The sequence below is a fragment of the Mirounga leonina genome, unplaced genomic scaffold (assembly GCF_011800145.1).
Source record: "Mirounga leonina isolate KUSES-001 unplaced genomic scaffold, KU_Mleo_1.0 Mir_101664, whole genome shotgun sequence".
Lineage (NCBI taxonomy): Eukaryota > Metazoa > Chordata > Mammalia > Carnivora > Phocidae > Mirounga > Mirounga leonina.
The window spans coordinates 9,668,086-9,695,609 of record NW_023270175.1 but is presented as its reverse complement, the minus strand read 5'-3'; the positions used below and the strand labels follow the sequence as shown (position 1 = coordinate 9,695,609).

At 38.2% G+C, this 27,524-nt stretch overlaps 1 protein-coding gene across 7 annotated transcripts in view; it reads left to right on the top strand.

Moving 5' to 3' along the window:
* Positions 1-27,524, top strand: part of KLHL13 (kelch like family member 13) — a 204,619-nt gene that overhangs the window by 134,083 nt on the left and 43,012 nt on the right. For 4 of the 7 annotated variants that reach the window (XM_035007608.1, XM_035007617.1, XM_035007627.1 and 1 more), the window contains one exon: positions 25,594-25,735. In XM_035007608.1, the coding sequence (XP_034863499.1) occupies positions 25,594-25,735 (142 nt within the window). Of the gene's footprint in view, positions 1-206; positions 521-19,804; positions 19,874-25,593; positions 25,736-27,524 lie in introns of those variants that run through there. The other 3 variants (XM_035007598.1, XM_035007605.1, XM_035007636.1) reach the window with 2 other exon arrangements.

Below are 27,524 nucleotides of genomic sequence, written 5' to 3'. Positions count from 1 at the left end.
AGAACAATGGTAATGCCAGCTTACACCGACGACAACAACAAAATAAAACCCCAGCCGCTTTTTATGAAATACAGCTGCATTGTGTGGTCTGCACGGTGCAGTCTTAAAAAATATATATATATATATATATATATATATATATATATATACTGCAGTCAACGCTTTCCTAACGAGGTGGCACTATTGTTGAGTTAGAACGATAGGATCATCGTATTGCTTTAGGGGACAGGAGGATTTAAAGGAGGTGCCTTGCAGCCCTATTTTACAGATCGGAGGCTTCGGTGTTAAGGGCACGGGCAGATCGCTTGCTTGTTCTCTGCGGCAGCCGCTGCTGTGTGTCGGGACAGTGTGGAATGGAAGTCCTAGTCGGTAGTCTGTTATGGAAACGCCGTTTACTGTTATTGTAGTACCGTGGTGACAACATGCCATTGAAATGGAAAACGAGCTCTCCTGCTATCTGGAAATTCCCAGTTCCTGTGCTTAAAACATCCAGGTCAACTCCACTTTCTCCAGCATACATGTAAGTGAGAGAAAATAGGATATTAAAGTGGGGTTTCTTTCTTGAATCAACCTTGTGGCAAAAGGGGGTTAAAAAAAAAAAAATCCCAAACAGCCACATCCCCAAACCCACAAGAGTAAAAACCGCAAGCTGGCTTATAATAAGATATATGGGCATGCCCACATTTTACCTTCGGTTGCTTGTCCTGGGAGTTGATGTTTATTTTTATTTAACGTGCTTAATGGTCATCGGATTACTAATGTACAAGTCTAAAGGTATACCTAAGGAAATGCCTAAGGATAGACGTTAATCTTTCACGACGGGTGGATTTTGTTTCGAATTTTTGTATATCTGAAATATTTAAGATGACTTCTTTTGTGTAGTGGCTCTCTATAATTTTTGGACGAATTGGAAACGTTCGGAGTTAACACATGGATCAGAAAATGAGCCTTGTAACCAGGACTTTTACACTTGAGTTGTGTATGAATATTAATAAGTTCGATGTTCTAGCTTTCCCAGGTTTATAATTGCGGTTCTGAAGTGTAAGTTCAAATTTGTGCAAGTTCTAGTTCTTTCATTAGTTATGTACATACGTGGAGTTGAAAAATGTGTTCTACAAATGCCTGTTTTAGAAATTTATTTTAAGTAAATATATACTAAAATATATTGGGAAGTCTTACTAGAATTTTTGAAAATCTGAGTTTTTAAACTTGCAAACTGTTGCCTTAGAAACAAAATCCAGGAGATATAATTAAATCTTCTTTTAAAATATTGTCTGTGATCCTTTTTTTTTTTTTTTTTCCTTTCGGTAGGGGAAGGCGTAAGGGAAAGCTGGACCTTTTTTTTAAAAAAATTTTTTTTAAATATTAGTACGAGAAAAGCTTTTGGAGTAGAAGCCTGTTTTAACTGTATTTCCTTCACAATATTTTTCAGCAGGAAAGCTGTGGAAAATTCTTCCTGCTTTAGGTTAATTGTGTGTTTAGAAAACCGGTGAGTTGCCATTTTATTGGTTTTTGTTTTATAGGAGGTTCAGAAGCACAGTGGTGTCTTAGTCTGGTTCTTTGAAAGGCTTTCAGCTGCTGAGGAAGTATGCTGGTGTCCTCAGTCCAAACGAAGCAATTCCCTAGAAAGCGCTGAAAAATGAGGACATTTCAGAGTGAAATTCTGTCATCATGTCATTTTCAGATTATTTTTTATGTTCTTCCTGAGAGATGCTTGAAGTGATTTTATCTGTTTACTTGTGTGACTTTTCCTCTCAAGTTAAAATTTTAAGTCAGATTTGGAAAAGAAAGGGAAAAAAAAAGATCAGCTATATTTGTTTCTCAAAAGCTGAATTTGTCAAAAGCACAAATTAATGGAGGTGACAAGTTAATGGAGGTGACACGTTAATGGAGCTCCTTCAGATCATTTGAGAAAATGAGATGTGCCTGTTGACTTTATGAATCCTAGCTGGTGAGAAATGAGCAAAGATTTACCAAAAGCAACTTCATTGTAAAAACAACAAAACATACACACCCCAAAACTTGAAATCAGCAGGGTACAATTAATAATGGCTATTAATGAGTCTGGTATTCCTCCTATATTTTACCATACAGAGGATCCAAACTGTAGCTCCTATTGTGGCTCAATTTTTAGAGATGGTTAAAAAATGTATATTGTATTCATACTAGCCATAGGCTCAGGTACAGCTTAATACAGCATCTGTAATGAATCACTTTCCTCCTTTTAAGTACTCACCGCTTTGACCTGATGATATGAGTGAATTGATTTAGATGGTAGAAGCTGGAAAATACCACAGATCTTGCATGTTGATGTTGATTGTTGGTAGTACACAGAGGTAGAATGGGAAAATGTATTTGAAGGGCTAGCATTAGGTTACACCATTTTGACATTGTGACAGGCCAAGTTATTAAATTGGCCTTAACTTATTTTTCTTTATAAATGAATTAATACGGGGTTTTAAATTTCATGTTAATATACACAGGGAAAGACTAGCTTGGGGAATTTAAATCAGGTGTCTAAATATATCATTTAGTTTGTGACTGTTTCAGATTGGAGTTCATTGTCTTACTTGGCCAGAAATAAAAATATAATGTGTAACACGTTGTTCTCATCAGAGCTTCTTTATATTCCACAACACTTCTGCACACAAAATGATACTTAAGTTGAGTGTGATTTTCACTCTCAAAAATTACAAGGACTAAGTTAGAAAACTGGGTCAAGTAACATTGTGTTTGCTCTCACAGTTGTTGGGTTAAATGGTTATTTGTGTCTTTGGGTCTAAAGTCTTTGCCTTGAAATAGAATAGTTTAATTCTGACTTTTTGGTCAATTGTGATATCTGAGAGTTTATCTATAAAATTATATCTAAACCTTCACAATATTATCTGGAATATAGAATTCTTGACAGTTAAGAGAAACATCTTTTTTTGTATGTTTGCTTGAGTCGCATCAGTATTGGTTTGTAGTGTTTCATCAATATGTATTGTGATTTGTCAAATAACACATTCCGTGGTTTTCATCGAAGATTTGAGTCTGTTTTTCAAAGACCGAAATTTCAATAAAAATCTTTCGGGCTGTAGTAAAAATGTGCTGTGGTAATTGAGCAAGTATGGAAAAAATATAAGGGCTCCTTATGGTCTTGTTCTCAGCCCAGTGTAGGTGCTACTTAGCTGGAGCTCCTTTATTTTTTTATTTTTTATTTTTTTTTAAGATTTTATTTATTTATTTGACAGAGAGAGAGAGCTAGAGAGGGAACACAAGCAGGGGGAGTGGGAGAGGGAGAAGCAGGCTCCCTGCCGAGCGGGGAGCCCGATGCGGGGCTCGATCCCAGGACCCTGGGATCATGACCTGAGCCAAAGGCAGATGCTTAACGACTGAGCCACCCAGGTGCCCCTGGAGCTCCTTTATTGACGCTTATAGGTAGGGCAGTGCTTCTCCTCCCGTGAAAGGTACAACAGACAACTTTTCACTTACTGCAAACATTGAACAGAAAGGCAATTTTCCCCTTGTGGATTTCAAATCCAAGTTTGCCTTCTTTCTGCTTGTTTAAAGCTTGAATGAGAGGTGCAGCCTCTCTCCACATATTCAAGACTGATGATAAGGACAATGTTGATGACGATATGCAGGAGAATCATCTCTTATATAGATAGCATAAAGCGCTTTTCAAATTGTGTTATCCTATGATTCGGGAATAGTGGGAGTACCTTAAAGACAAAAGATGGAGGAAAAAAAATCCTTTGCCTTCAGGCAGCTTGGTTACCAAATGCTTAGTCTTTACTGAGTAGATTGAGTCCTCCTTCAGCTTCCGTTTTGAACCCTTGAAGGGTGGTGTGCCATCCATGTGGAATTTGCGTTAGACTCTGTTCAACGGTAGGTTGAAGTTCAGCCTTAGCCTGAGGGAGGATCTCCTGGTCAGTGTAAACTGAATTAGTAAAGACTCCATTCCTGACAGGTGTGAACCATATAAATTAACCTGTCATTTTGCCTAAATTAATAAAGCTGAAAGGGCAGTCACATCTAAGTGGTTTTCTGGTATTTTGGTATTCATTGTTTCAAAACAGCAAATGGTTCCTTCGGGCTAATGTTACAGGGTTAATGTATTGCTAGTTTCTAAGAGCATGCTGAAATAGAACAGGATTAGCATTAGCGATCCTTTTATCTTTTTTTCACGAGCTGTAAGTTTTGATAACAATGGTGTGGCAATAAAGAGGAAGACAATGGGTAGGAATTAACCAGTGCAATGTAACAGTGAATTTTCTAGCAAGTCAGACACACGGTGGGATGTTTTCCTTCAAATTTTACCTTTCTCAAGCAAAAAGACAATGAGTGTAGAATGAGTGTTAGTGAATTAAGCTTGTGCCCCTTAAGCTAATGAATGCACTTGCCTTCCGTCAGCTTCCTGTTTACGGTTATTTTGTTTAATATGTAAAATAGAGTTTTAGTAAATATCAACAGCATAGTATTTTATAGCAATTGTTTTCTATCATTGTATCATTAAAATGCAGTATCTAGATTTCCTGAGAAAAGACTGTGCAGACTAAGTATCCCTTGTTTCAAAAAAGAGAAAATGACCTCTAATGTTTCAAAAAAGAATAAAAATAGGCATATTTAAAAAATTGACACGTTTTCTATTCCCTAAGGTTGTCTTTTTTTCTAATTTAGTGATTACAACAAAACCTCATGGTTTTAGAAGTCATTTTTTACTTGGCAAAATACTTCTTAAATTGATCATCTCAAATAGGAAAGGAATATATGTAGCTATTTTCACAGTTACCACATATATAAACTTTTATTTCTGTCTGCTTAATTTGTTTTTACTACATGCTCACTCTAACAAAATTACGTGGAGAAATAACATAAACAACGCCTAAGAACAGTTTAGTGGGAGTGTGTAACTTTGGTGGCATGTCCTTGGGAATTTCTATTGTCTGAGCTTACAGAAGGGCTAGCTTAACATACATTAATGGGAAACCATAGAGATAAAGGTGACCTTAGAGGTCATTTAGAGAATCCAAACCCCCTTTTAAAGCAGGAATCCTTTCTGCGACACCTCTGAAAGATGGTTTAATACACATTCTCCTTGATCACTGTCAGTAACAGAGAGCTCACTACCTCACCAAGGCAGCACCTCTCATGCGTGGACAGCTCTTCCTTGCATTGAGCAAAATCTTTTCTAGATCTTTTAAGTCCAGATCCTCATGTAGCCTTTTGGAGGTAGATAGAAAAATCCCTATTTTCTGTACTACATACAAGCCTGGAAATCTCTTTCTTTAACCCTTGCTTGTATGACATGTTTTCCAGACCCTTCACTCTGCTGGTTGTCCTCACCTGGCCCCGTTTTTTTCATGTTAATCTTTATGGGAGATACTACATCTGAATGCAGTCCTCCGACTGCATGTGGAGGTCCGACTAGAAGACACTTTTCTCCTTGTCTTAGAGACTGGGATTAAATCATTTTTAATCACAGGATTCACACTGTTCCGTAGTGAATTCCAAGTTTACAAACTTCCTTTCCAGAGGTTCACGACTGGATGGCTTGCACCTCCTAGTCAGTGTGGGTTCTTTTCACTACTTCAGAATTTTTAGTCTGGGGACGCCTGCCTGGCATGTGCAAGGGAAGTTAGAATCTTGTCTTAAAGCCAATTGTGTGTGTGTTTTAAAAGATCTCTTGAAACCATTCAATGTTACTGAAGAATACCTCACAAAAGAAACTTGCAAGACAGAAAGCTAGTATTTCTGATGCTTTCAGAAATTTCCAAGAATTTTCCTTGTTGAGAATTTCTCTAGATGCATTGTTTTTTTTTCTACTTTAATGTGACTTCCAAGTACCCCTCAAAACACTTGCCCCATAGAGAAGAGGCAGAAATGCAAATCTCTTATAGCCTCACGGGAAGTCTGGAGTTACTAAGAATTCTAAGGATTCCAGACATTCTGCTTGAAAGTTAGAATATTTAGATGAGAAGCTAAGTCGGGCCGAGTTAGGGGGAGGGGAAAGAAAGAAGTAAGAGATAGGCAAGTATTTGTGTTAATGACTTTAACTTCTGGTTAAAGAGTCAAGAATTATAAGCACTGTGCATGATGATATTTTAAATTGAAATGGCAGCCACAGAGTATTGCTTTATTTCCTCAAGACTGTGAGAAAGAGGTGGTGTCAGTGTGTGATTCTTGGGGAATCTGTACGTAAAGAAGTTGCTGAGTAAACCATTTTTGAAAGTGCTCAGCTCTTTTTCACTCACCTTGTATATTGACTTTATAATATTCAGAATTACTCACTTTCTGTTATGAGCCAGGCATAACTCTGCTGGGTATTAGGGGTGTAGTCCTTACAATCACTCAAAGTAACTATTCTTCCATCTTATCTTTATTCACGAACAATTAAATTGCTTAATTTATTTTACCGGTATGAAAATTCTGATCCAGGATAATCAGGTTAATTTTTGTTTATTGTACTTTCAGTATTGATAATGGATTTAGTGGGAATGAAAATACTATAGAAGAGAAATGTGTCTGAGCTAAATATGAAGACATGAATTTTGAAAATAGATACCAGATTTTTTTAAAATTTTCTTTTAAAGATTTTCTTTTCTTTTCTTTTCTTTCTTTTTTTTTTTTGATGAACTGGTTCTTTTTTTTTTTTTAAAGATTTTATTTTTATTTATTTGAGAGAGAGAGAATAAGAGACAGAGAGCATGAGAGGGAGGAGGGTCAGAGGGAGAAGCAGACTCCCTGCTGAGCAGGGAGCCCGATGCGGGACTCGATTCCGGGACTCGATCCCGGGACTCCAGGATCATGACCTGAGCCGAAGGCAGTCGCTTAACCAACTGAGCCACCCAGGCGCCCCTTAAAGATTTTATTTTTAAGTAACTTTGACACCCAACGTGCGGCTCAAACTTACAACCCTGAGATCAAGAGTTGCATGCTCTACTGACTGAGCCAGCCAGGTGCCCCGAAAATAGATACCAGATTATAAAGTGCATATTACATAGGATGGAAAGTGAACCAATTTATGTTTAAACTTGATAGTAACCGTTTAAAACAAGAGGAACAGAGTACCGTCCTTTAAACTGGACAGGGCATAGGTGCTTTCTAGGGCATAAGTGTACATATTTTACCTTTCAAGCAGCAATAATTTGATCCTGGTCTGTAGGATGTCATCTTATTGAGAAATAAAATTATATTTTGTTTTCAATTAGAGTAAAATATTTTCTTTGGTGTGACTTCCCATGATGAGGGTATATGTTGCTTTTATCCAGTGTTGCCGTATTTATGGTATGCTAAGATAAGAACATCTCCACCTTGTTGGAGAGTACTTCTTAGGATATGGTTCAATAGTGAAAAGCAGTAACTTACTCTTCTCTAAGAAAAAGGTAAATAAAAACAACTTTCAGAACTCCAGGAGCTTAAAACTTGAATCTAGCCTGTGAGACCAATATTCTACATTTCATGTGAAATGTATTTGTTTGCCATTTTTAGAAACTGTCCTGGTTTAACAGAGCTACATATAATACAGTTTGTTGAGTGCTACTATAAAAATGCCAAGCCCTTTGCAGGCTGCCTCCCAAACACTCTATACGAGTAAGTTGTCTCTGTTTTACACCGAAGGGCACAGTGGTTCAGAGAGGTTACTTAACTTGCTCAATGTCACACTCAAAGGAAGAGGTGAAGTGAGAATTCAAACTCAGGTCTGCTTGATTTCAAAGCTCTTAACTTCTCTAATGCCATTTTGTTTTTGTCGACTTTTGCTACTTTCCTGCCAGCTATTAATTAGATAATATCTCACTAGGGTCAGAAGCACAAAGAAGTATGATAGATGAGGTAAACTTTTTTGAATTGGGTGGTGGCATAAGGAGAGGTCAGCTTTACTTGGCCGTACTGTCAAGTGGTGAAGTTGTAGGGAAATATTGGGGCAATTATCTTTACTTGCTGTTAGGGTATCCGGATTCACTTCACTGTTTCCTATTTTTCTTGCAACACTATTCTATCTTCATTGGCTCCCCGCGTTTTCCCCCCATGGTAATCAGCCACCATGGACAATGCTCTATCTCTTAGGTTCTTTTCAGTACTTTCCTAGGGTACTCCCCAGTCAGCATGTTTAGTATTTTCTTGCGGACATTTTTGTCCCATTGCTTAATTGCGTGCAAGCACTCGAAAAGAACTCTGTATTAGTTTTCTTACTGCCATAACAAATCACTGCAGACTAATGGCTTAAAACCTCACTAATTTATTACCTTACAGTTTTTTTAGCTCAGAAGTCTGGTATGGGTCTCCCTGGGCTAAAATCAAGGTGACAGCAAGGCTGTGTTCGCATCGGAGGCTCTAGGGGAGAATCAGTTTCCTGCTCATTGGGGTCAGTGGCACAACTCAGTTCTTCGCCATTGTCGGACCACCAAGCTTCCTGTCTTCTTGCCGGCTGTAAGCTGAGAGTTGATCTCAGCTTCTAGAGGCGGCCTGCATGTCTTGGCTTGTGGCTCCCTTCCTCCATCTTCAACACTGACAGTGGCCAAAGTCCTTTTCACATGAATCATTTTCTGACCCACTCTTCTGCCTTCATCTTCCACTTCTGAGGACTCATGTGACTAGATTGGGCCTGCCTGGAGAATACAGGAGGGGTTCCACAAATTGTACATTTTTATCAGTAAGGCAAATTTATTAATCTCTGCACCAGTGACTTTGCTCTCAAAAATTCTGATAAATCAAACATCACTAGGCAGTTCTCAAACTCTGCAACCGTGATTTCCTGGAAATCTTATTAAAAAGTAGAATTCTCCAGGCACGGCATTATAATCTGGGGTTGTGTTGAAAATATCATGAAAACCAGTTCCACTGTTAGAACTTGTATTATGCTCCCAAGTCCTATAAAATAAGCACAAATGTATACATCAGTTTTGCAAGTATACGCAAACACATAAAATGCAGGTGTGAGTTAAAACCAAGATCCTAATAATTTCAGACTTTATTATTGATTTGACTTCTTGAAATGCAGGCTGTTTTTGAGATGATTTGCATGGTCCAAAGTCTCCTTTTAAAAGCTAATAAGCATTAGTGCCACTTTTTAAAATATATATATATTTTATTATTTATTCGAGAGGGCGAGAGAGTGTGTGGGGAAGGAGCAGAAGGGGAGGGAGAGAATCTCAAGCAGACTCTGTGCTGAGCTCAGGGCCCAATGTGGCACTTGATCTCATGACCCTGAGATCACGACCTGAGCCAAAACCAAGAGTCAGACGCTTAACCCACTGAGCCACCCAGGTGCCCCATAGTGCCAACTTTTTAATAAAATCATGGAATTTGTTTTCTTAATAAAGTTTTATGAAATGAGCAGAAACATTCAAAATTACTCCATTGATATTAGAGCTGTCTAAAACGTTGTAAAATGAGTGCATCCTACAGGTTGGTTGATGTTGATTGTATTTTATTGATGAATTGAAGAAAACATTTCAAAGGACTCTGCATTCCTTTCCACTTTCTCAAAACATTTTCATCTTATTTGGGGAGAACCTTCAACAAATCTTCAAAAGGTATTAAAAAATTACCTGGCATGGGGTGCCTGGGGGTTCAGTCAGTTAAGCATCCCACTCTTATTCTCACCTCAGGTCTCAATCTTGGGGTCCTGAGTTCAAGCCCCATGTTCAAGCTGCATGCCCAACATGGAACCTGCTTAAAAAAATTAGCTGGTGGTGGCATACAATTGTGTGACTGTTGCCATGCTAATGCCCTTCAGTGCTTAGTGCAGAGGAAAACACCGAAATTCGGATGTTACTTTGTTAACATCCGTGAAATAGGAACCATAAAAGCACAAATGAGGACTGTCTATGCCACGCAGCTATTGAACATTAAACTGGATTCTCCTGCAAGTCAGTATGTAGAAAAGTGCCATTTCTTTTTTTTTTTTTTTAAGATTTTTTTATTTCAGAGAGAGAGAGAGAGCACGCGTGCACGAGCGGTGAAGGGGAGTGGGAGAGGGAGAAGCAGGCTTCCGGCTGAGCAGGCAGCCTGATGCAGGGCTCGATCCCAGGACCCTGGGATCATGACCTGAGCCGAAGGCAGATGCTTAAGTGACTGAGCCACCCAGGCGCCCCAAAAGTTCCACCTTCATGTTTTATCTTGGAATTATCATGTTTAAACTTGGAATTGAGTGTGGGAATGTTCTGGACTCAGAACTGGTTATTTTTAACTCTCTGGACACTGTCTGCTTTCTCTTATGGAAGGTATAGGGGCTTGATTGAATTTTTTATTTGAAAGGCTTGGATACTTACTATATTTTATGGCACTAACACTTGAGAAGGGAACATCATGAGAATGATAGGTTGTAGGTCAAGTTCTGTTGGGTGTTCGAGGGCTACTGGACTACATTAGTGACCCTCCTCTCTCCCCCTTTTTCCTTCCCACATTAAAGTCTCTCACTGCAAGTGTTTTTAGAAATTCTAAATCACCTTTTCTTTTCACCTCCAACTTGCCCTGTAACATCTTCTGTGTTCACTTTTTGTTTCTCTGATTTCAAAAATATAGTGCTTTTCACTGATCAGTGGGATAAGACCTTGCCATCTTAAGAAGAACATACTTACTGGGGTGCCTGGCTGGCTCAGTCGGTAGAACATGTGAGTCTGGGTCTTGGGGTCATGAGTTCAAGTCCTACGTTAGGTGTAGAGCTTACTTAAAAAAAAAAAAAAAGAACATAATTATCATATTCAGGGAGAGTTCTTTGAATCCAAGAAGGAAGGAACCTCACAAATTACTCTTTGTCATACCTTTATACCTTGGAAGAGAATGTGATATTCATGTTGGATCACTTTTCCTTCATGCATGGTTGTATTTGATGATTCAACCCATTTTTAATTTGTATTTCCTTTTTATTATTTTATCCCATTCCATCAACTGTATTACAAATTAATGTTTAAGACTAGTTTACTACAAAAGCCTCAACTAGATTTGTCTTTATAGGTGGGCTTACATTGGAGCTCTTCTCTTGTCTGCAGTTAACTCACTTAATTCCTTATTAACTCACTTAGTGTGACCTAGCTTTACTTTGAATGGACCCATGAAATATTTGAAACAGAATTTTGAAAAGTGTGTGGATGTTCTAGGTGGTGAATAGGCTATCCAATCCCTTTAGCATCACCAAACTGAAGCAATTTTCATTTATTATGAGCACTTTCCTACAAAGGTTGAGTGTATATAATCATTTCTGACTGATTCACAGCTAAACAAAAGTTCATGGAATTGGAACCAACATTTTGATCTTAAGGAGACTGAAGACCTGGATCATCAGAATATTTTTCATAGACCTACTGCTGCGCTGTAGAGACAGATGCAATTAGAGACTGCCTTTTTTTCAAATGATGTAATGTGATCTGGGATGAACAGTCTTTTAAAATAATAGTAAGGAAAGTTACTGTTATTTATCTTGTTTCTTTGGTCCTTATATGCTGTCAATGGACTGATACACTCCTGTACTAGGGAGCAAAGTTTGCAATTAGTTTTGTTACCGTGGCTTATATGAATTGTGCAACATGGTATTCGTTAGTAGATAATGGTGAGAATTTATTATTATTTTTTATACCATTTAACCATTTGGAAAGTAATTATTTCTTTTGCTGTGATTTCTTTACAAGCAAGTGTCCTGCCCTGTCTTACCTATCTTCTAGTGCAGCTCCATAAATGCTGAGTTAGATGAATGGATTTAGGGAGAGTCGTTTTTAGGTCTGGAGCCCTGTGCAGATCATTTCACGTAAGAGTGTTGAATTGCTTCATTTGATATATGCAGTAATCTAATATATCACAGTCTCATTAGAGAGTAAGTTATGCCTATCTTTCCTATGAAAAAAAAAAAACTAATCCAAAATCCTGATTCTGTTTCTTGCTTGCTGATAAATACCATGATGCTGGCACAGACTGAAAGTAATTTTAGTAGAAACAATTTCCCAATGACGAGAATACTTTAGTCATGGTTCATCAAATAGTAATTTGATAAAGAAAATAAGATTATAATCTGTTCCAAGACTGCAACTACTCTTAGACTTAAGAGTTATTTGACTTGTGTTCACATATCCTCTACCATCATGGGAAAAGCTATTTTAGACAAATTTATGTTTTAAAGCTAGCATGTTTGCACTTAAATGATAACATGTTTTGCGTGTGTAATTTGGAAAAAGGAATGGCAGATTCGGAAAAAAGGAATGCTGACTAGGGCTTAGGAGACATGAATTTTAAAATTAGTATTCAAAAAAATCATCCACATTTACTTAACTTCTTAATTGTTTTATACCTAAAAGGACTTCGGCCTAATTGCAAAGGCTTAGCAAATATTAGATTTAAATTAAATAAATTTTCCTGCTATCAAAAATGTTGAAAATATTCTAGATATGTCTCCTGAGGCAAGGGAAACACAAGCAAAAATAAACTATTGGGACTTCATCAAAATAAGAAGCTTCTGCACAGCAAAGGAAACAACCAACAAAACTAAAAGACAACATTAGTGAATAGGAGAAGATATTTGCAAATGACATATCCGATAAAGGGTTAGTATCCAAAATATATAAAGAACTTACATAATTCAACAAAAAAAGACACGAATAATCCAATTAAAAAGTGGGCAGAAGCCATGAACAGACGTTTTCTCCAAAGAAGATATCCAGATGGCCAACAGACACATGAAAAATGCTCAACATCACTCATCATCAGGGAAATGCAAATCAAAACCACAATAAGCTATCACCTCACACCATTGAGAAGGTCCCAAATCAAAAGCACAAGAAACAACAAGTGTTGGTGTGGAGAGAAAGGAACCCTTGTACGTTGTTGCTGGGAGTGGAAAGTGGTGCAGCCAGGGTGGAGGACAATATGGAGGTTCCTCAAAAAATTAAAAATAGAGCTACTGTACCATTCAGTAATCACATTACAGAGTATTTACCCAAAGAATGTGAAAACACTAATTCAAAGGTATACGTGCACTCCTATGTTTATTGCAGCATTATTTACAGTAGTCAGACTATGGAAGCAGCCATTGATAGATGAATGGATAAAGATGGTATGGTACACACACACACACACACACACACACACACACACACTGGAATATTACTCAACCATAATAAAGAATGAAATCTTGCCATTTGCAACAACATGGGTGGAGCTACAGAGAATAATGCTAAGTGAAATAAATCAGAGAAAGACAAATACCATATGATTTCACTCATATGTGGAATTTAAGAAACAAATGAACAAAGGAGAAAAAAGAGAGAGACAAACCAGGAAACAGACTCTTGACTATAGAGAACAAACTGATGGTTACCAGAGGGGAGGGGGGCGAGGGGGTGGGTGAAATAGGTGAAGGGGATTAAGAATGGCACTTGTTGTGATGAGCACTGAGTAATCTATGGAACTATTGAATTACTATATTGTACACCTGAAACTAATATAACACTGTATGTTAACTACACTGGAATGAAAATTAAAAAAAAAAAACAAAGGGGTGCCTGGTAGGCTCAGTCGGTTGAGCGTCCAACTCTTGATTTCAGCTCAGGTCATGATCTCGGGGTTGTGAGATCAAGCCCCATGTCCAGCTCTGAGTTCAGCATGGAGTCTGCTTGAGATTCTCTCTCTCTCTCTCTCTCCCTCTCCCTCTGCCCCTCCCCTGCTCTAAATAAATAAATAAAATCTTAAAAAAATAAAAATGTTTAAAATAAATGGTTTTTACACATTACTTGGTTAACAATAGAAATAAGGCATAGCTGTTACTATGTATGAAAACAACATACTCTAAAACAAAACAGTTGATAGTTTGTGAATAGATTTGGGTTTTTATTTATATTCTAACCATTAAATATATATTTATTTTGAATTATTTGCTGGAATGTGTATTAGGTTAAGGAAGGCTAATCAAAGAAGCCTTGAACCCGAGTGTGGCATTTGGTTTTTGTTCAGGAAGCCGTGAGGAGTCATTGAATACTTTTGAGCAAGAAGTTATAAATACAGAGTTATAAATACAGTCACAGTATGTGAAGTAGCTATGCTGTGACAAATATGTACTTTATATTAATAACCAAATCCAAGTAAGAAGTAATAGATGCCAGAAGCATGGTGTAGGGGCAGTGACAGTGGAGAGAAGTGAAGGATAGGAACATACTGGAGAGATATTCAGTAGTACTTTGACAGTTGACTGGACATAGGAGATTGGGAAGGAACAGGAGTCATAGATGACTGAAATATTTTGATGATAACGATTTTCTTCTAGAATCTAAAATGTCCTATCTATAGCTCTCTTGAATGCATGACACTTAGATTCCTGAACTTTCTTCTGTCTGGCCAAGCTTCCCAAAAATGATCATTAAGAACTATGTAGTCTGGGGGCGCCTGGGTGGCTCAGTCGTTAAGCGTCTGCCTTTGGCTCAGGTCATGATCCCAGAGTCCTGGGATCGAGCCCCACATCGGGCTCCCTGCTTGGCGGGGAGCCTGCTTCTCCCTCTCCCACTCCCCCTGCTTGTGTTCCTGCTCTCGCTATCTCTCTCTCTCTCTCTGTCAAACAAATAAATAAAATCTTAAAAAAAAAAAAAAGAGCTATGTAGTCCAGGGCGCTGGCTGGCTCTGTAGGTGGAGTGTGCGACTCGATCTTGGGGTTGTGAGCTTGAGCCCCATGTTGGGTGTAGGGATTGCTTAAAAAATAAAATCTTCAATAAGATAAAATAAAATCTTTAAGAGCTATGTAGTCAAATTTGTTTCCATTAAGAGTACATTTAAATAAACCACTTTTTCTCATTAAAGTGGGATCTCTGAAAAGATTAGATTTTGGAGATTTAAAATGCCTTACTGCTTCAAGAAGTAGCTGGTGTAAATGGGGTGAGTGAGGGAAGTAGCATTTAGAGCAGCATTTTCCAACTAGCTGGGCAGAATTTTAACACCTCGACTCTTTGCTCTCCTTACCTACTTGGTGACTCTCCCCTGTCTCCTTCTCATCTGTACTCTGAGAGTCAAAAATTATAAATTGGGGCATGAAACACTGGTTTAAAAGACTGTAGGGGGGCACCTGGGTGGCTCAGTCGGTTAAGCGTCCGCCCTCGGCTCAGGTCATGATCCCGGGGTCCTGGGATCGAGCCCCGCATTGCGCTCCCTGCTCGGCGGGAAGCCTGCTTCTCCCTCTCCCACTCCCCCTGCTTGTGTTCCCTCTCTTGCTGTGTCTCTCTCTGTGAAATAAATAAATAAAATCTTAAAAAAATTTTTTAAATAAAAAAAATAAAAGACTGTAAGAAGGAAGGAAGGAAAGGAAGCTTCTCTCTTGTTTGATATCCCTCTTAGGAAAGAGCCACCTGGGTGGCTCAGTCACTCAAGTGTCTGACTCTTGATCTCAGCTCAGGTCATGATCTCAGGGTCCTGGGATCAAGCCCCATGGCGGGCTCTGAGCTCAGGGGGGAATCTCCTTTAGAACTCTCTCCCTCTCCTTCTGCCCCTCCCCCCACTTGCGTGGGCGCTCTCTCAAATAAATAAATCTTTTAAAAATAATAAAATACAATTCCCACTTAAATGACTGGGAAATGTGAATGCTTGACTCCTACTGTGTCAAACTGTTTAAATGATATGGTCTGCCTCTACCCTTTTGGAATTCCACGCAAGAAGACACCCTCTATTTAAGCCAGAAGTCATAATTTTCCTAAAAAGAAACACCTTGCCCCCAAAGTGGCAAACTTCCCAATGAATTTTATTTTGCATCTACTCCCTCCAAAAAGGAAAAACAAAACAAAACAGAACAGTCTGTGCCCTCTAGGAAGTCATTACTAATTTTATTAAGAATATTTAATATGGGCGCCTGGGTGGCTTCAGTCAGTTAAGCGTCTGCCTTTGGCTCGGGTCATGATCCCAGGGTCCTGGGATCAAGCCCCGCATCGGGCTCTCTGCTTGGCGTGGAGCCTGCTTCTCCCTCTCCCACTCCCCCTGCTTGTGTTCCCTCTCTCGCTGTCGCTCTCTCTGTCAAATAAATCAAATAAAACCTTAAAAAAAAAACAACAACTTCATTTTAACTCAGACTATGATACTTGAATGTGTAGATAGGTGGGTGGGCTATAAAGGACAGTAAAGATTTTTTTGCATCTCCTAACAACTTGAGAAATTAAGGTAGACAATGGTTATGTAAGCATTGTTATAAGAGGGATAACTTAAAGTCTTCTAACAAAGTTTTATGAAAAAAAAAAAAAAAAACCCACCTTGGGGCACCTGGGTGGCTCAGTCAGTCGGGTGTCCGACTCTTGATTTCGGCTCAGGTCATGATCTTGGGATTGTGAGATTCAGTCCTGCACTGGGTTTGCATGCTGGGCATGGAACCTGCTTAAGATTCTCTCACTCCCTCTCCCTCTGCCCCCCACTAAGAAAAAATCTTAATGATGACACAGATGTGTACAAAATGGAAAATAATTTTAATATGAAATATTATATAACTTTGATTCTTTGTTTCCATTGGCTCGATATCTGAGATAAGCTTGAAAGAACTATCATAAGTATGATTCCCAGATTCATTGGTATTGAGGGTCTGTCCTCTGATACTTTTTTTGTATTACCTTGCCCTGTGTGAAAAATACTGGTTGCCAAATTAAAACACTGATTTGATTACATCACATTAAACATGCTATATTAAAACATGATTGATTCAATACTGAAATTTTTACCACGTTCATTGAAATAATTAGGAATGCCTCTAGGTACTTGCAGAATCAAGGTTGAGATTTGTTACATTTATTACAGGCTTTGAAGACATAGAGGCAATGGGACTCAGAGCTGCCAATTATAATTCTTAAAACCAAATGCAATTGGTTATTACTTTGTAAGTTTAAAAGTCTTACTCTTTGGTTTTTTTGGTCATGTTTCCTTTTAAAAGAGAAATAAACATTCCCTTAAGATCTGGTCATGAATTATTGACTTTATGAAGTTGAATGTAACTAGGAAATTCAGAAAAGGATAGGATTTTTACCACTTGAATAATGATTCTTCTGTTCCCAAACAGAAGTGATTTCTAATTGGTTTTGCATTTGTGGAATCTGTCTTTATAATAAACTCAAAAGATTGGATAACTTGGCTGTTTGAATATTTAATAAACTGACATTTTAGGCAGGCATAAGCCCAATTCTTTAATAACACGCTCTTCCATTGAAATGCACCATAGCTCAAGAATCAAATTTCAAAGTTAGTGCGCTACAGATAATAGAAGTAAAATGACACCTTGGTTAACAAATCTTCTGGGAGCAAAAGCAAAAAGCTCCTTCAAAGAACGTTGGCCAGGGTATTGGAGCTCCCATTCCAGTTTCTTCATTTGGGAATTGAAGAAGAAGTCATGCTCCCTGCCTTAGGTACAGCTAGATTTCTCAATGGCAGGCCTGGTGCTGGCTGTAGGGTGGATCATCCTTCCATAGGGCTTATGTGTGGCCAGAGGATTATAACTATTATTTTCTCTGTGTCCTGAGAAGGGGGTTATTGAGAGTGATGGGAGTACATGCTGTTTTCCCCAACTCACATCTACATATTGCCATCTCCCTATACTACTACTATTTCTTGTGGACTCTCTTACCCTGTATGGCTTCTTAGGGCAAGGGAGCTTTGACTTAGTTATTTTATATATAGTAGGTATGGAATCAGCATTTAGGAATTCATTCTTTTGCTTACTCTTTTCACTCTACTTCAGGTATGTGTGTATGTATCTATATCTTTTATTACAATATTAATAAGAAATGTGAAGAATGAGGGGCACCTGGGTGGCTTAGTCGGTTGAGCATCTGCCTTTGGCTCAGGTCATGATCCCAGAGTCCTGGGATCGAGCCTCACCTCGGGCTCCTTGCTCAGCGGGGCGTCTGCTTCTCCCTCTCCTTCTGCCCCTCCCCCCCCACTCATGCTTGCTCACTCACTGTCTCTCTTTCTCTCAAATAAATAAATAAAATCTTAAAAAAAATGTGAAGAATGAGAAATAGTATATGAACCAAGCTTCTAAGCAGAAGAATTTTCTGGTCTAGATACATGAGACTTGATATAGTTTAATTGGTATGTGAATTTTTACAAGATGAAGAAAGACTAAAGTATTGAAATATGGTAGAGGGAACAAACATTAATTTTAAAGTTTTGCAGGGACAGGATTGAGATACTCAGTGCAAATGCTTTATGCATTGGATAATTAACTTTCATCCTGTCATAGTTATCTAATGGAGTATCATTTGTCATTCCATTTGTTTAGCCCAGTTCCCTCATCTGTGTTCTGGTGCTATTTCTGTGATAGCGATGGGTGGCTTTGGAATTCAGAATGTGTTCCCTTAAATGTTGATAGCGGTAATGTAAAGTTCTCCCTAAATTTGATCTCAGTTATATCCTAAGATAGGCTGCCTCCTTACCCTCTGTGTGTTGGGAGAATGGCATGAGAGATTTTTAGCCTTGGTATTGTTTTTATGCAAGTGGGAAAAGTGGGTAATTTTAGACTGAATTAATCCAACCAAAAAATTACTTTCCTTTAACAGAATGTGTCTTTCTGAGATCTTCCTCGTATTTATCAACTAAGCGTTGAAATGACAATTGCCTAGGGCGTATTTTTCATTTTTTTTTTCCAGGCTTGGTGTAATGGGAACATTGTGGGATCTGGGATCAGACTCAAGTTCAAACCATAGTTGCCAGACTCACAGTGAAGCCGTAAACTCTCTGAGCTTCAGTTTCCTGTCTTTAAAATGGGATTGCTATGAGGATTAAGTAGCCCAGAGAATGTGTCTGGCACAATGCCTAGTACATAGCAGGTGCTGGGTAAACGATCTTATTCCTATGTTAAAACTGACATCAGCTATTTATTAATGTGATTTTATTTTAAATGTGACCGACATATGCATGTCGAGAAGCTTTTTTACTTCAGAAAATCATTTTGCAGTCTGACCCTATCACCTTGAACTGAGAATTTTTCTCTTTTGTGGATTCTGGTATTGCCACAGCACAAAAGAAAGCCTTGGAAAGATTAGCCTCCATTTTATATCCTACATGCTAAAGATTTCCATTAGTGAATTCATTGCAAGTTGACAATAAAGTACTTACACTTGTGTCATTAACAAATACAAGTAAATAACTAACCAAAGCTTTATCTTTCTTGATTTCTTTCAGGCAAGCGCCTCGGTAAGAGCTCTGTTCTCCATTGTTTCTTAAACAGCAATTAATTTAGGCCTTACTAAGAAAAGCTGCTATGATATTTGTAATTTCTTTGTATAATGATGCTGTAAATGCCATTTTCATTGGGACATATCTTTAAAATAGTTGAAGTTTTTAAGGTTTTTTTTCTTCCTTTAGGTGAAAATACCAGACTTATTTTATATGTATTTCCTTATGTCATAAGTTGAAGTTTTCTTTCTGATTTTTTAAAAACAATTTCCCGTTTTTTTTTAATGGAAGTTGAGTGAGAGAGAATGTGTGTGCGTGCGTCTGTTTGTGTGTGTATGTGTTTGTCATGTCTATCATTCAGTTTTTGTTTGGGAGGGTTGAAGGAGGATGGTTAAGATTCTAACTTTGGTGAGGTAGGAAGGTTATTAAGATCTTTAGAATTAAAAAAAAAGATCTTTAGAATTCAGTGCAGTATGCATACTTTGAATCTATAGAAAAATCTATGGGGAATAACTTCCACCAATCTTAAGTTTTTAATTTATTTCTCAAGGGTGGAAGGAAATACCTTGACAGATTTAGCACTCAAATTCAAATGAGTATGAGAACAGGTGGCTAAATTTCTCCTCCACCTGCCATGCAACTTTATCACAAGAAATGTTTCATTTAGCAAATGCCACGGCTAACAGACACTTCTCTGTTTCAGAGCAGAAAAACAAATGGAGGGGGAGTACTTCTTTGAAGAAAACCTTTTTCTTGATTTTCTTTTTAAATTGTGAGTGTGACAAATATGTATTTTATTTTTCTGGGGGATAGATGGTGGAAAGCATGAGTCAATGCCTTGATTAACCCGATTTGTTGTCTTGTTACACCATTCATGGCTTTCATTTCTGTTTTTACTTACGTTTTGTTTTGTTATTGTTGCTGTTCTTGCATACTAACCCACTGCGTGCTGACTTTCAGTTAGGATTATATTGTTACTCTGAGAAATTACAATATTTGTATAGTACTTTTAACACTAACTTAGAAACCCCTACTCTTTTGTCACGGTGGAATTATGTTATTAAAATACATTGTTGGGGGGTGCCTGGCTGACTCAGTCAGTAGAGCATGCGACTCTTGGTCTCGGGGTCGTGAGTTCGAACCCCATGTTGGGTATAGAGATTACTTAAAAAAATAAAATCTTAAAAAAAAATACACTGATGGGTTTAACCACTTTGTAATGTAATGGTAGCAAGCAAAAAGAAGTGCTGTGAAGCTAACTGGGAACTAACTAGAGAAAACTTAAAGGTGTTATTCATATATTTGTACCTTTGTAGTGTTCTCTGATTCATCACCCCCACCCCGGAAATTAAAAACAATATAGGAAAGTATAAAGAACAATTTGATGACTATTCTGAGAGTCTTGGGCAGCACTTTGTTTCTGCAAGTCCTATATTCTCCCAGCGTCTTTCATGCAGAGCCCTCTTAATGTGCTATTCTTCATTTGATGTGAGCAGGAAGTGAATGTGCCCGCGCATGGGTTGGCGCATAGAATATCTCCACCAAAAACAGTCAAGTGTTTCATGTGTTTTCATGCTGGTAATTTCAAAAAGCACTAAAACGACCCCTTTTCCTCAACAAGGAAATTTGACCTCACATGGCTTTCTGTATAACATGATCTGTGATAGAAAGCAAGGAACTGAGATGGGTGTTTCATCGTTTCTCAAGCTAAGACCTCATTTTTTAAACACAGAAGTACTCATTTCAGTGGATTGGGGGGGATTCTTTTCTTCTTCTTCTTCTTTTTTTTTTTTTTTTTTTTTTTTTGGTATGGAGCGTTGGAAGACTGTTTGAGGCTTTGGAGCCAAATGGTGTAATTGTGAGATGCTCTTCCCTTACTCACACTGCATATCAAAAAACCCAATTGCTATAGTGAATTCTGAGAGTATGGCTTCTTTATAGAGTATGTACCAAACTATTAACCTCCAAGAACTATTCACTATAGAAAACATATTTCAACCAGATTGACAGAACACTCTGGCTGCAGCTTACCTACCAGGTCAGACGTGTAATACACAATCCTTTGTTGTCCTGGTGTTCACTATAAAAAGAAAAAAAAATGTGTCTGTTTGATGATTTTTAAAACTTAAAAAATCCATTTGGGTGAACAGTGCCATGTAGACAACAGGGGCTTAATACATGTTTGCACTAGCAATTTCAAAAGTATATCTTCAACTCTTTAAGTCTATGAATTTCAAGATGGAATCTTTGCTTTAATTTGCATATTCTGGAATACTAATGAGTTAGAACATTTTTCTCTCTGTTAACCATGTGTACTTACGTCTTTATGAATTGTGTGCTCACATCATGTACACATGTTTCCCTTGGGGGTGATTTTTAAATTATAGAAATATTTTAGGCAAGATTACAATGTTAGCATCACCCTGTTAAGCCTGACAATTGCTTAGACTTTCTTTTATCTTCACAGAGCAATGCAAAGAAATACCATAGTTGGTGTATGTTCAATTTGACCACCTTTGCAATGCTTTCAGTAAAATGATCAGACAATGCTTCTGTCTCTACCCTCATGCTCTTTGAAAAAGTAATTGTTCTCTTTGAACAAGCACAGTTGAGTGATTCGTGTACACTTTGTGAAAGATTGCTTTTGTGCTCTGTGGTTGGTCATTGTTAAGAAAATAAGATGTGTCCAGTGGCAGTGGGGTGGGCTGGGGGGCCTGATAGCACAGACGTAGGAAGAAGATTTGAGTTTTGGACAGAAAATTGATGAACATACTCTCTCCCATGAATAATTTTATAGCATTGATGCAATGGGACTATTTAGGCAGGATTTGCTTGATTCGAAATCCGCATGAAAAAGTGAATCCAAATAGCAATTGTTTTAAGCAGAACTACGGAATTATTATTCTTACATGAATTTACATAGAACAAAAGCTTTCCTGCACAACTGTCTGGTAAACTTCAAAACCATTATCTACTTCTCTACTGTAAACACTTGATTGTTCAAATTGTGGGGCTGGAGGAAACAGAGGTATTTTCTTGTTAGGTAGTCTTGGAAGAATTAGTGGTAATTAATAATCCTACTGTGTTTCTTACTGCCAGCATTAACCTTATGTAGTCAACCCTCAGACTGAGAAGTAATTTAGAACATGAAATTGCTTTAGAAAAATTTTCCTGGGGCACCTGGGTGGCTCAGGCATAGGGTGTCTGCCTTCGGCTCGGGTCATGATCCCAGGTCCTGGGATCGAGCCTCGCATCGGGCTCCCTGCTCTGCGGGAAGCCTGCTTCTCCCTCTCCCACTGCCCCTGCTTGTGTCCCCTCTCTCGCTGTGTCTCTCTCTGTCAAATAAATAAATAAAATCTTTAAAAACAAAAACAGAAGAATTTTCCTGAGTAGGTTAATCCCTCTATTTCAGGGTTTCTCGATCTTGGTACTCTTGACATTTTTGCCGAAGTACAAATTAGCCGGGGAGAACTTTCCTGGGCCTTGGTGGCATGTTTAGCAGCATCCCACTAGACGAAGGTAGCACACACACCCTCTTGCGACAATGAATGACGTCTCCAAACCTCGCCACACGTGGGGAGGGGAGAAACAAAATCCCCTTGGTCTCCTAACCCCTTCTGAGAACGACTGGTCTTTTTAATTGCTTTTAACCATATGACTTGGAAAAGTAATACTTAAAAACTGTTATTTGTCCTTGGACTTACTCAGGGAATCATTCCTTTAAGGATAGCGTGATGTATTTGTGGCCTGGGCTTTGCAGAGAGGTTTTACCTCCTTGCGATGTTGAAAAACCATTCTCTTCACACCCAGTCAGTAAACTTAATGAAAAGCAGATAGAAGAGAATATTGAGTCTGCTGAGAAGGTTGACATGGCATGTATTGTTACTGATGCAGAAATAATAGGGAGTGTTCTGAATGTTAAAAAGTCAAAGTATGTTGATAAGAAGTCATGAAGAAGATGACTTTAGTGAAGGCTTCTTCAGCATTTGAAGTAATTAATTAGAAAGCCAACCATATTATCTTGCCAAGAAAGGGCTGCATTTTCACATTCTGCTTTTCAATTTTAGGAGCTAGAGACAAATGACAAGTAAACAAGTTGTTATCTATAGTTTCTTCAAAAAAAGCAATTTCCAGGATATGTCATAGGCACAATGTGGCTTCAGCTTTATTCCTGTCCCTTTTACATCTGTGGTTCTATAAAAATGATAATTGATGGTCACTGAACGCACTGTGTGAGAAAGAAATGTCCACAAAAATGAGATTCTGTGTTCATTGAGATGACATATGTTAAAATTCTCATGTGCTAGGTTCTGTGCAGGGAATACAGAAAATAATAAAACATTCTGCTTGGATATTTCATTAAAATAATTCTGTTTGAATGGAAATTTTCTGGTTAGGGGTACCAATCACTATCAGTCTATTTCCCACTCTTCCCATTAATTCTGTACTTTTGAATATCTGTCTGCAAAAGCTGTTTAAAAGGGTGTGTGAGTGTGTGTATGATATGTCTTGTATATAATTTAATTCTTTTTAAGGCTATTTCTGAAATTAGTAGAAAGCTATATTCATTTTCTTCTATGCTTGTTAAAATCTTATTTAAATTATTCTCTTTATTAAATATCCATGAGAGTTGAATAAAACATGGTCATATATTATTAATTCATTTTTGGTTATACTATGGCTCTAATATCCTTAAGAAGAATTGATCTCACCCTTAAGGCCTGAACTTTTGCTAATTATTAGAAGATTTAAAACCATTTCGTTGATGTCCGGATTCAAGAAGCAGGATCTTAAAGTATGGTGGTCTTAAAACTTTTTTTCTGGTTCAAACTGATCAACTGAGGTTACAGGTAAGGTAGGGAACAAGTGAAATCTTCATGATATTGGATAGGCCAGAGTTAGAAAAGCAAAGAATTTGGGGTGCATGGCTGGCTCAGCCAGTGGAGCATGTGACTCTTGATCTCAGGGGTGTGGGTTCCAGCCCCATGTTGGGTGTAGAGCTTACTTAAAAATAAAACCTTAAAAAAGAAAAAGACAGGGACGCCTGGTTGGCTTGGTTGGTTAAGCATCTTTCTTCGGCTCATTTCATGATCTCAGGGTCATGAGATCGAGCCCCATGTTGGGCTCTGCGCTCAGCGGGGAGTCTGCTTCTCCCTTCCCTCTGCCCCTCCCTCTCGCTCGCTCTCTCTCAAATAAATAGAATCATTAAAAAAAAAAAAAAAGAAAAAAGAAAACCAAATGATTCAACATGTAGGAAGTTAGAGGTAAATAGCAAAAGTGGAGTTCTAGCGCTTGAAAATGTGTTCTTCCTCTTCCTCTCCCAGTGTCCATTTTAACGCTACATCATGAATGCACAAACCCATTCAGAGCTACCAGCTCCCTGCTCTTAGATGATTCAGAGACACTTTGGGCAATGTTATACCTAAGGAAACACAGGCCTGCCTCGTCTAAGGGATAATAAAATGTTGTACTGTGGTGGTCAATTTTCAGGGTAACCTGAGGCCCTTCATTAAATATTTTGTGTGGTCTCTGTGAAACAAGCTGACCTGTTAACTACAGGTTCTCCAATCCTTTTTATGGCCCCCCCAAAATTATTAGTGTAATATATACATCAGCATAGCTTGCATTTATTATTTTTTACTTTTTATTTCTTAGAAAAGATGGAAATGCCACTAGACTCTAGCGATTTAACTGAATAAATCCCAAAATGATCAGCGAGACTGCTGGAAAAAGAATTATGTCAGGTGTAAAAGTTTTTGTTCCGTTGGGGGTTGATTAGAACTATAACTAATTACAGAAGAGGAAGCAGTGTATTACTGTCACAGTTAATCTTTGACTTTTATTAATGGGGTCTTTGGAGTTTGGAATCACACTAGACTTACATTCAAATCCTGACCCAACTACTTTAATAAATTTGCGACCTTAGGTGACTTACTTTTAACTTTTTTGTAGCTCATTTTCCCTGCCCTTCATACAAAGGAAATAATAATAGTACCTATTGCATTGGATTGTTTTAAGGATTATATGAGGTCATGTTTGTAAATTTCTGGGCAAGTACCTGATACATAGTGACTATTCAATAACTGATAGCTATTATTTTTATCTTTCTCAAATTAGGTATTCCAAAGAAATTTTAACTATGTATAACACAATTTGATGTTCTTGCTACCTAAACAGTACAATACCAAAAGCAATTACTCTTGCACTGAAAATACAAAGACCCTTTGTGAATGTAGTTTTGAACCAGCTTTTAGGTTGATTTCTCACTTCTAATTTTTTTCTGACCTTGAAAAGTTTTTTACAAATACATAATATAATTTCTTCTAAGGTGTAGAATGGTATCATCCTAAAGCACAACAAAACAAAATCCAGTATATTCCATAGTCAAATGATTGGCACTAGTGACTGATTATTACTCTAAACAATGCCATTATTGTGAATTATATGTCAACTTTTAACTTGCCTTTCTTTCTGATTTATACACATTTTCAGATCTCTAGTGGAAGAGGAAGACCAACACATGAAATTGTCCCTTGGAAGCAGCGAAATGGGTCTCTCATCCCATCTGCAGTCTTCCAAGGCAGGAACCACACGCATCTTTACCAGCAATACCCACAGTTCTGTGGTGTTACAGGTAATCTAAACTGTCCCTTTTGTAATATTTAAATGGATTTAAAAACCACTCAAGAGTGTTTGTGGTGTGGGATGTTGATAGCGGGGGGCGAGGAGCATGCATGTGTGTGGGCAGGGCGCCTATGGGAACCCTCTGTACTTGCTGTTCCATTTTGCTGTGAACCTAAAACTGCTCTAAAATAATTAAGTTTATTAATTAAAAAAAGAGCAAGCAAACATCAGGAAGAAACCTTGAGGGGAAAACTACATACCTTCCTGATGTTAAAAAACAAACAAACAAAAAAACCCCAAACCCAGAGTTCATTATTTGTTTTGTTTGTATGAAGGAGGTCTCGCTGTCGGCCACTTTGCTTACAGAATGTTACGTCTGGCAGCATTGACTTTCCGTTTTGTCTCAGCCAATATAAATATCACAAATCCCTATGCTGAATTTTCTAGTTCCTCACTCATGACCTGCTTCACTGTCACCTTTATCATAGTTCTGAAGATCATATTTATTTGGCGTCTCAGCTCACATTGACAGTAGTAGGTGTGGGAGTGTAGATAAGGATGGCTGGATGCAAACACACTGGTAGATGTAAGAGGTAGTAAGTGACCTCAAAGGAGAGGACGGAAATACAGTAGAAAGCCAAAAAAAAAAAAACAAAAACAAAAAAACCCAACCCATCAAAAACTGCAATGTGGAGCTAATTAGCCTAAGGATAAGCAGGCATAGTACTTCCGGCAGTTATGGACACTCCCTGACCTCTGTGGGCATGGCTGAATTAGGAAACAATATACTATTGGATGTCCCTCAATGTCTTCTAGATATAGGCAAATTAGATCCGTGTTCCCTCTAGTAAGATAAAGAAAAGAAATTTTTCTGAATGTATTTTTCCAAGAAATCTCCCCAGGTGAATTTCATGCATATTCCTGGTCAGCGACCATTAGGGTAAAGCAGTATATAGTATATAGTGTTTCGTGTACAGTCCAGTATATAGTGTAGTAAGAGAGGAGGCCTTCTGCTCGCTCTGCGGCTTTGTTGTGTCATGTAATTTTTCTGGGCTTCATTTGTCTTATCTCCACAATGTGTCTTGACTAGGAGATCTCTAAATTCCATTCTAGTTCCCATCTGTAATTCCATGAGATCATATCTTCCATTATTTTGGTTTGTAATGGGAGCTGGGTTTTATGGTTTGTTGTCCTGTGGGTCTCATCAGCAGAGATGTGAGGGTCAGGAAGGAGAAGCTTGCCAATTCCTGGCATCTCAGTGCTATGTAAATGGTTCAATTGTTGGCTGTTCAAGGCTATGGGAAAAGAGAATGAGGGGTCAAGCAGATAGGAAAAGTCTGAGAGGAGGAGGGTTTTTTTGTTATATTAAAGTTATCTCTCTAAAGAAAAAGAGACTCACCCCCCCCAATACATCTACCCCATCCATGCCCATAGTCTTGTGTTAAAGCCAATGTGTGTGTTCCTGCTAATTTTTAAATGAACTTTAAACTAAATAATGGAAGCCACTTTAGTGTAGTGATACAGATTTGGGGCAGTCAGCCTCAAATTTTAGTGCATTTCAGAATCACAAGGAGGAAGGCTTGGTAAAACAGCGAGCACTGGGCCCTGCTCCAGAGTTTTTGAATCACAAACTCAGATACATGTATTTTTTTTTTTAAGATTTTATTTATTTATTTGACAGAGAGCTAGCAGGGGGAGTAGCAGAGGGAGAGGGAGAAGCAGGCTCCCCACTGAGCAGGGAGGCCGACGCGGGGCTCGACACAGGGCTCGATCCCAGGACCCTGGGATCATGACCTGAG